Source organism: Nicrophorus vespilloides, unplaced genomic scaffold, assembly GCF_001412225.1.
Source record: "Nicrophorus vespilloides isolate i.1.1-1 unplaced genomic scaffold, Nicve_v1.0, whole genome shotgun sequence".
Lineage (NCBI taxonomy): Eukaryota > Metazoa > Arthropoda > Insecta > Coleoptera > Silphidae > Nicrophorus > Nicrophorus vespilloides.
In genome coordinates this window covers 95,466-104,689 of record NW_017096705.1, presented here as the reverse complement: position 1 = coordinate 104,689, position 9,224 = coordinate 95,466, and the positions used below count along the sequence as shown (strand labels likewise).

The following is a 9,224-nucleotide window of genomic DNA, read 5'->3' as shown; positions in this document are numbered from 1 at the left end:
TCCTAAATAAATTTGTTGAAAATCTGAGAATAAGTTCAATTTTTATGAAGTAATAAAAATATTGTTCAATGAAAAAATTTATATTAAACGAAATAAATAATTTTTTTCAAATTAAAATTGTAAATTTGTAAATAATAAAAATTGTGCTTGTAACTGTTGTAAAATGTTTAAGTCTAAATAAAAATAAGTTCAAAGTGTTACTTACAATTTGTGTATAGAAAAAAAAAGATTTTTTTTGTTATAATCCTGAAAAAGTGCAGATAATGAACACAGGGAGGAGAGTAATTGTAGGTTAATTCACGTCGGCCTTTTTTTATATTGAAAATTTAGTTATAAATATATTACGTTTATATTATTACTATTTTCCCATTACTTCATTTTTAAAATGATTCGATTGTAAATTGTAAATAATAAAAATTGTGGTTGTAACTGTTGAAACAATTGTTTAAGTCTAAATAAAAATAATTTCAAAGTGTTACTTACAATTTGTGTATAGAAAAAAACAAAAGATTTTTTTTTGTTATAATCCTGAAAAAGTGCAGATAATAAACACAGAGAGGAGAGTAATTGTAGGTTAATTCACGTCGGCCTTTTTTTAAATTAAAAATTTTGTTATAAATATATTACGTTTATATTATTACTATTTTCCCATTACTTCATTTTTCAAATTAAAATTGTAAATTTGTAAATAATAAAAATTGTGCTTGTAACTCTTGTAAAATGTTTAAGTCTAAATAAAAATAAGTTCAAAGTGTTACTTACAATTTGTGTATAGATAAAAAACAAAAGATTTTTTTTTGTTATAATCCTGAAAAAGTGCAGATAATAAACACAGGGAGGAGAGTAATTGTAGGTTAATTCACGTCGGCATTTTTTTTTCTGGTAAAATTTCAGCGCCGTTCGGGTTTGCGCCGGGCGAGTATTGCAAAATGACAGATGGAGAGTAAAATAATAATAATAATAATACTTCTGCGTGTGTGAGAGAGATATTTGGAGTTGAGTGTGGGGCGGGGGGAGGTGGTTTTTATATGGTTGTGGTGGTGGTGGTGGATTCTGTCTTTTTCTGCGGCGGAGGCTTCCACCGGAAAAGTCCGACACGGGGCGTACAAGTGAGAAACGTTCGAATGTCTCGAGCGGCGGTGGCGGCGACGGAGGCGGCGGCGGCGGTGGCGGCGGAACAAAAAAGCAGCGGAGAATCGGCGTCACAAAAAGCGCTCGAAGCAACGCCTACGTAGGCATTACCGTGAAACGCCGGCCCCTGCCCGAGTGTCAAAAGGGTGGGGGCGACGTCGCCGCGCGATTGGTCGAGCCGCCGGATCTGACACCAGCCCGACCAATCGGAGAGCGTCCCTGTCATTAACACACTCGTAGGCCGCCGCGGACGCATCCTTCTATAGTCTTACGTTACACTTTACGTCGCATAGAGGTGTCGATAGCGACACGCTCACGGTTTAACCCTACAGGACTCTAAAATCGTAGTGATCGTTGTTGTGTGCTGCTGCGGTTTTTCACGAATAGACAGACACACACACCTTCTGCGCTTCGTGCGAGAGTTTCGAAAAACGGAAATCCCCCTGACTACGCTAAGCTTTCGCCACGCTCTCTCCACCGGCGTCGTCGCCGTCGCCGACGAGTCACGAGATCCTCCACCAAGTGCAGTGATACCGGATTCCTATTTATATTTTCTCTCACAAATAATACGTAATTTTTATTTATTGTATATTTTTTTTTGTAACTGTGCTTCGCCCTCAAACACGATGTCCGGCGAGAAGTGATAATATATACCTGGTGCTTCGCGTATCTTCTTCAGTTGCTTCGATCCGGAGGTAGAAAAAGGGTGCATAAAATAGAAGAAAAAAAAAGGGACACAACACTGTAGTAAACTGCACCACGCACTTCAAGAAGAGATTATGTTCTGAGTCCGAAAGCGGTGGTAATCAGTTGCGTTCGTTTGGTTCACCTAGAGCAGTGCGCGGAGGATCGTTGCGATTCCCCCGCGTTCCAACAAGAGAACCCAAATGCGTTTCGAAACGGCGCTGGATAATAGCTTAGACCCGAAAGCCAAGAACACGATGGCCTACCATCCGTTCCTCCAGCTGCCCCGGCAGACGGACTTCAGTGTGAGCAGCCTTCTGACCGCGGCCAACAGCAGCACGTCTCCTGCGAGCACCTCGCCCGGCGGTGGAGGCGGCGGCGGAGGGTCGAGTGCGGCGTCCGCCGCTGCCGCCGCCGCCGGTTACTTCCCGGCGGCGGCGCTCGCCGCCTTCGGAAGTCAGAATCCTCATTCCTGCTACCCCGGCACGCTCATCCCGAAGCTCGGCCACCCGCCGCATCCGCACAGCCTCAGCGGACACCCTTACACCACCGCAGAAGACGTCGTCCTCGCCGCCGTCGCCGCGCACAACCATCATCCTGCCATGGTCAGGCCTCTGCGCGCCATACAACCCGAGGAGGACGGCGTCGTCGACGACCCCAAAGTCACGCTCGAAGGAAAGGATCTGTGGGAGAAGTTCCACAAGCTCGGCACCGAAATGGTCATTACAAAAAGCGGAAGGTACAGACAAATTTTATTTATTTATTTTTCAAACGCAAAAATTTACAAATCAACAACACAACATTTAGAAAGAAAATTTACACAAAATATTTACAATATGAAAATGTAGATAAATAAAATTCTAAACAAATATAAAATTACAATATTTAGAAAGAAAACTAATATTTTCTGAGTCAAAACATAAATAAGAACGTTCCATTATGTTTAATTTACAATTTAAGTGAAAAATTTTCAATATGTAATAAGAAAAACTTTTGCTGCTCACATTTGTGATGAAATTATTATTGTATAAACATGTAAGAAATTGTAAAAATTTTCTCTAAGTTTTATCTAAATTAATGAAAAAATAAAATCGTTTGCAAATAAAAATAAACTTTAATGAATATTGAGTGTTATTATTACAAATAAATGCAAATTTTCACAGTTGATGAAGCAAAATTTCATTTTTTTTTAAGCGCAATTAAAACAACGAGAAATGAGTTTATTTTTTCTCTTATTTAATAATTAGACAAGATTTTTATTTTCTGTATTGATATAAAACGGTCAATAAAAAGGTTATAAATGAAAATTTTATGTGAAAATTATACATTTGGTGAAATAAAATTAGATTTTAAATGAATCGTAGTTATAAATAATTATATATGTGAGAATTGTGGTTTTAGCTAATATCACTTGACATTCATTATTACTTTTGGCCTAAGGAGTGTTACAATTAATTGTAACTTGACACACGTTGATTAAATAATTAAATCAGATAATAAATATGTTTCTTATAGAATAAATGCATAAAAATATGATATAATTATAAGTTTAATAATTATACAATAAATGAACTATAAGATTTGTTGTTTGAGAAGAAAGAAATTACATTTTTAAATTAATAAAATTTCGAAACAAATTTATAAAAATCTCATTTTCTTTGTGTATTTATGTGAATTTAAATATTGTAAATTGAATTTGACACATATATCAAAATATTATGCAAATCCATTCGAATCCGAACATTTTGCAACAAATCGTAATTAACTGCAAATCGTTTAGTATAATTGCGTAAATATTAAATTAATTTCGTCGTGTGCAGTTGCAAGTTAAGTCAATATTTATAAACAACAACAAATTAAAGATAGAAAATAATGCGTGTGTGCGAAAATTAATTATGTTTGCTCGAAATTACGAATCTAATGTGACTGCTGGATGCGCGATTGCGAAATCAATTTCAATTTGCAAATTGCCGTTTCTATTGATATAATTATGCAGCAGCGACAGCAAAAACAAAAAAAAAAGTTATATAATATAAGAGAAAACAGAAATATTACATTTTTTTTTGCTCTCGTTACGTCATTTGCAAACGTGACATTTCAATAATGAAACGCTAGAGTAATTGTAAATTATCATATTTTTCTACTGTTTCGATGCATTTTTTTTTGTTATTAGTTTAGATAATTTCGATTTTTGTTTGTGTATAAATGAATGAAATTTTGTGTCGTTTTGATGCATGAATGAAAAAGCGAAAGTGCGCGGCGGTAAATTTCACGGGAAGTCATGAGATACGAATCGAGTCTTCTTAGGAGCACATTTTAAGAGACGGTCCAAAAACAAAATGCGGACGATATGAATGGGCGCGTAATTTAAATATTAAAGCTTAAACAAACGGCGGCGGCGGCTGCTGCAACACAAAACGGGTTTATTTTTGTTATTTCATTTAATCTGCGGTTTCACAAGAATTCACAAGAAATAAATTTAATACAGAGAATAACAAAAAAAAACAATTTATCAAATTTACAAATAATTCCTAGAAATAAGCTTAGTTTTATTAAAATTAATTTAGAAAAATTATTTAATATTTTCATAATTAATAAAAAAAATAAGAACAAAACGTTTAATGTAAAAATTAATGAAGAAAATATGTTATATAACGTTGCTATGGTTGCAAGTTGGTAAGCGACGGTAAAAATTCGGTTGCGCGTTGAGGCCCGAATCTTTTCTCCCGTTACGAAATTCTACTGAATCTATGATCATTTGTAAATGAATGGAAACAAACAAAAATTTAATTAATTAATTGTACGTTTAATTCATGGTTAAATACGCTTTAATTATATGTAATTTGGGGGGAAATAATCATTTTTAATTTGGAACGGATAGATTAAACTCTTATAATTATGTTTGTTCTTTCTTAATCCCATCATTATTTTCGTCTCAATTAAACCAAATCCATTACTAATTATTTAAAAAAAAATATTGTTGTTGTTGTCTTTACAAATGAATTTACTATTAATTAAAAAACTATATGTAAAATTTTATGAAATATTTGTTTTGTGCAGTAAATTAATGATTATTACGTATTTTTTTTTGAAATTAATAATATAATAATGGAATTATGAATAGAAATATTGAATGATTGCGTGAATATTTCAATAATTACATTGTTTTCTGTGAAATGCAAACGCTGAAATGTTGAATATCTGTGTGAAAGCAACGAGAATAATTGGCATTATGTGTCTTAAATAAATTAGAAAAAAGCATTTGAGTATTTATAGAATTGACTTAAGTTGTTTTGTTGTTGCAAAGTTCTTGTTTCGTGCAATTAACTTTTTGATGTACTGAATGAGCAAATTAAATAGTTTTTATAGTTTTTTATTACATAAGTTTTAACGCTCTGTTTTTAACGATTGATTAAACTGATTCAATTTTTAGTTCAAATATTTTGAAAATGTTCTAATTTTTTCATAAAAATGTAAAGAAATAAGGTAGAATTAAGGTAGAAAAATGATTGATTATTATGGATAAAATTTATTGGAAAAACAGTCAAATTATGTAATTGATGTAAAAATAAATAATAAAAAAAGAACTTGCAAGAATGAAGCGTGTGTAATGTAAATATTTTGTAAAGCAGTCGATAATGTTCCCGTTTGCAAATTGCTGCAAGGAGCGGTGCTTTCCATTGGTAAAAGCAAAGAAGTGTTTTCTATCCGTGATGAAATTTATGGTGGCCGGTATGAACGTACGAATGTTTTACAACTAATATAAATCAAAAAGGCGATGTCGGTTCCGTCCATTATTTAAACAAATGCGATTGCAGTTTGTACGATTTGCAGACATTACAAGCCGTTACATAAATTGGATTGGAATGAGATGGGAGAGAGGGGAAGAAAGAAAGAGAAATTATTGGTCCATATCGATTTCGGGGGAAGCCGCGCACTCGAATTATAATCCCTTTTTGCTGCTCAAACCTTTTTGTCGCAGCTCTAAAGGGACGATGGACAAAAAATGAAAGAAAGAGTAGGAAAGAACAATGGAGCGAAAGTGTGAATGTTTCATGTTTTCTTTTGAGAGCTCGCGCGCGCTTTGCTACTTAAGACTGATGAGGAACTTGTATCAATTGCGACAATGAGCCAAAGTCTTACAAATGTAAACACACGCAACTGCAAAAATTTAAGAATTGTTTGCGCAAATCAAGGCCACCCCTATTTTCTCTCTTCATTCATCCGTGTTATTAGCGAAAGCTCTAGGAATCAAAATTTTCTACATAGCCTTTTTGATTAGTCACAGAATTTGCTTCTTCCAGTTTAGTCTTATTTATTTTTTTTGGTAGTCGGCGTTGTGCAAATCAATTTAACTCGGGTCGATAATTTTCTCTTTTTTTTTTGTACCTCAGGAAGGAAGACTATGATGATGATGATGAAAAAAATAATAATAAAAGAAGCACGCCTCTTCTTGTTTGCCAAATCTTTTCGGCGATCTGGTAACGCGTGCTGGGAGGAAAGATCCTTATCTGCGGGGACCCCTCAAAAAAAAAAAATTCCCGAATTTATCGTCCTTTTTTCCCGTGTTTCTTTTTTGTTGGTCTCTCGGCTGCACAAAAGGTAACATCTCTTAGGTAGTTGATTTTTGCGGTCTTTAAGATGACGACGATGACGACAAAAAAAAAACAATAAAAAAAAAGAAGGAAGATCAGGGCCTCCTTTGCAGATAGAGATCGGTGCGCGTCTTTACACCGATCGAACCGTTGTTATCCAGACGACTGACGAAATAATTATCTCTTAAAGATCCGAGCCGATAGTTTATGACCCAAAAGAGAGACTAAAAAGTAACATTTTAAAGAAGCAGAGAAATTGAAATTGTGTTACTTGTATTTATTAATAGGTGGCATTAGTGGAATTGATATCGCTTCATCTGAATAGATTAAGATTATCGGGACACGTTCATCATCATGATTATAATAATTTTTGGATTACGTTAAGTGCGTTTTTCTCTTTCCCTTTTGCACGCACTTTCTCTTATTCATTCTTTCTTCTGCTGTTACATTACCACGTACCGGTAATTATTTCCAGCAAATCAACAAATTGCACCACTTTATTAAACTATCCCACATCAAATTAAAGCAACTCAAATTGGCTAAAGCTTTTCTGTACTTTTTTTAATGAAAAACGAAAATACACGTAATAATATACAAAGAAAATTATAGCAGAATCGTTTATCTTTCACAATAGTTAAGCAATGTGATTTGAAGACACAACTTGGATGGTTTTAATAAATAGAATTAATATTTGATCTTAACTAGGACCTAAAATATGATGAATTACAAATTATAATACAATACAATTGGATTGGATTAAAACAGATATAAATAATAGGATTTGGCCTAAATTCTTATACAATGTAGATAATAATTAAGTAAAGAAAATATTTATAGTATATTTAGTAAAGTCAAAATATTCAAAAAACACGTAAGAAAAATCACATGAAATAATTGTTGTGGAAAGAGAAAAATCTAAAGAAATAAATCTTCTATTCAATTTAATTCATAACTAAAAGACATTTGAATTGGACAAAATAATAATGAACAAAAATAACTATTTTTGTGTAAAATTGATCAAATTTCGACCATTTTGGTTAAAAATTAAAGCGCGAAAATTTGAACCTGTGAAAAAAAATGGTATTAAACAGATTTTGCTCGTATATCAATGGAGCGAAAATTCCGATCGACAAAGTTATTTAAATAATTAATAGATTTAATAAATGAAAATTCACATAAAAGTATGAATAATGGTGTAAAAACAACATGAAATGAAATGAAACGTATGGAATATTGCTCGTAAATAAAATAATTTTGATTTTTTTTTCCATTCATTTACTTATTTTCTGTATATTTTACTATATGCAACAGATATGTATGTTTATAGATTTATTAAATTTAATAAACACAATTTAATTGATGATTAAGAACATTTTAAGTTATTTTTTGTTCAATTTGCGAAATTTTTAACAATTTTTAATTGATTTTTCTATAAATTTAGTTATTTTTCAAGGTGTATTAAATTCTGAATGGAAAATAGTTATTCGTGTGTTCGTTTCATTTTTTTTTGTACTTTAATTTGTAAACCGCCAGCACTTTGAGTGATTGCATAATTTACGTAACAGGGGGCTGTGGAATGTTTATAACCAGGGGACGGTCGATAATTTTGCATGTTCTTGTATGTATGTATGTTTGTAAGTAAGTAAGAAGGGTAAAAGGAAGAAATAAAAAATATGAAAGAAATAAAAACGAGGGAAAGTTGAAAATTAATAATTGATATCGTCATGAAATAATGGCCCCCATCGGTGGAATTATAAACGGCGAACGATTAAAGAGCATTAATTAGTTTTCTTTCTTCCACCACCGACGAAGACGACAACGACGACGGTTTCAGTTTATTACCTATTAAAAAGTTATTTATAATTTTATGTTTAAGAAACGTACGAAGATGATGAAGGAATGAAAGAAAAAAAATAATATGTGTATGCGAGGACAAAATAAGGCGAAGCGAAACCGACTCTAAAATTAGCGAAAATTACCGAAACGGCTTTAAATTAGTTTGCAAGTAGAAGAAAACAAATATTTTCGTCTTTACTATACAAATGTGTGTCTTTTTTGTAAATATTGTTGACATTCATATATTTTCAATGATTTTGTCTATTAATTTATTCAAATAATCTATGGAATTTTGAAAAACGTGATTCAATACAATTATTTTGTTTATGTAACAAGATGCGAACATTACCGGAATGGCTTTAAATTAGTTTGCAAATAGAAGAAACCAAATATTTTCCTCTTTACTATACAAATTTGTGTCTTTTTTGTAAGTTTTGTTGATCCATTGAATACATTCATATATTTTCAATGATTTTGCCTATTAATTTATTCAAATAATCTATGGAATTTTGAAAAATGTGATTCAATACAATTATTTTATTTATGTAACAAGATGCGAACATTACCGAAATGGCTTTAAATTAGTTTGCAAGTAGAAGAAAACAAATATTTTCCTCTTTACTATACAAATGTGTGTCTTTTTGTAACTATTGTTGAGATTCATACATTTTCAATGATTTTGTCTATTAATTTATTCAAATAATCTATAGAATTTTGAAAAATGTGATTCAATACAATTATTTTATTTATGTAACAAGATGCGAACATTACCGAAATGGCTTTAAATTAGTTTGCAAATAGAAGAAACCAAATATTTTCCTCTTTACTATACAAATTTGTGTCTTTTTTGTAAGTTTTGTTGATCCATTGAATACATTCATAAATTTTCAATGATTTTGCCTATTAATTTATTCAAATAATCTATAGAATTTTGAAAAACGTGATTCAATACAATTATTTTATTTTTGTAACAAGATG

The 9,224-nt window shown here is 32.0% G+C and overlaps 1 protein-coding gene across 8 annotated transcripts in view; it reads left to right on the top strand.

Moving 5' to 3' along the window:
• Positions 1-1,377: 1,377 nt before the first annotated feature.
• Positions 1,378-9,224, top strand: part of LOC108557942 (optomotor-blind protein) — a 59,001-nt gene continuing 51,154 nt past the window's right edge. For all 8 annotated transcript variants that reach the window (XM_017914686.1, XM_017914692.1, XM_017914690.1 and 5 more), the window contains exon 1: positions 1,378-2,554. In XM_017914686.1, coding sequence (XP_017770175.1) covers positions 2,019-2,554 — 536 coding nt within the window. In that variant the 5' untranslated portion in view covers positions 1,378-2,018. The remainder of the gene's footprint in view (positions 2,555-9,224) is intronic.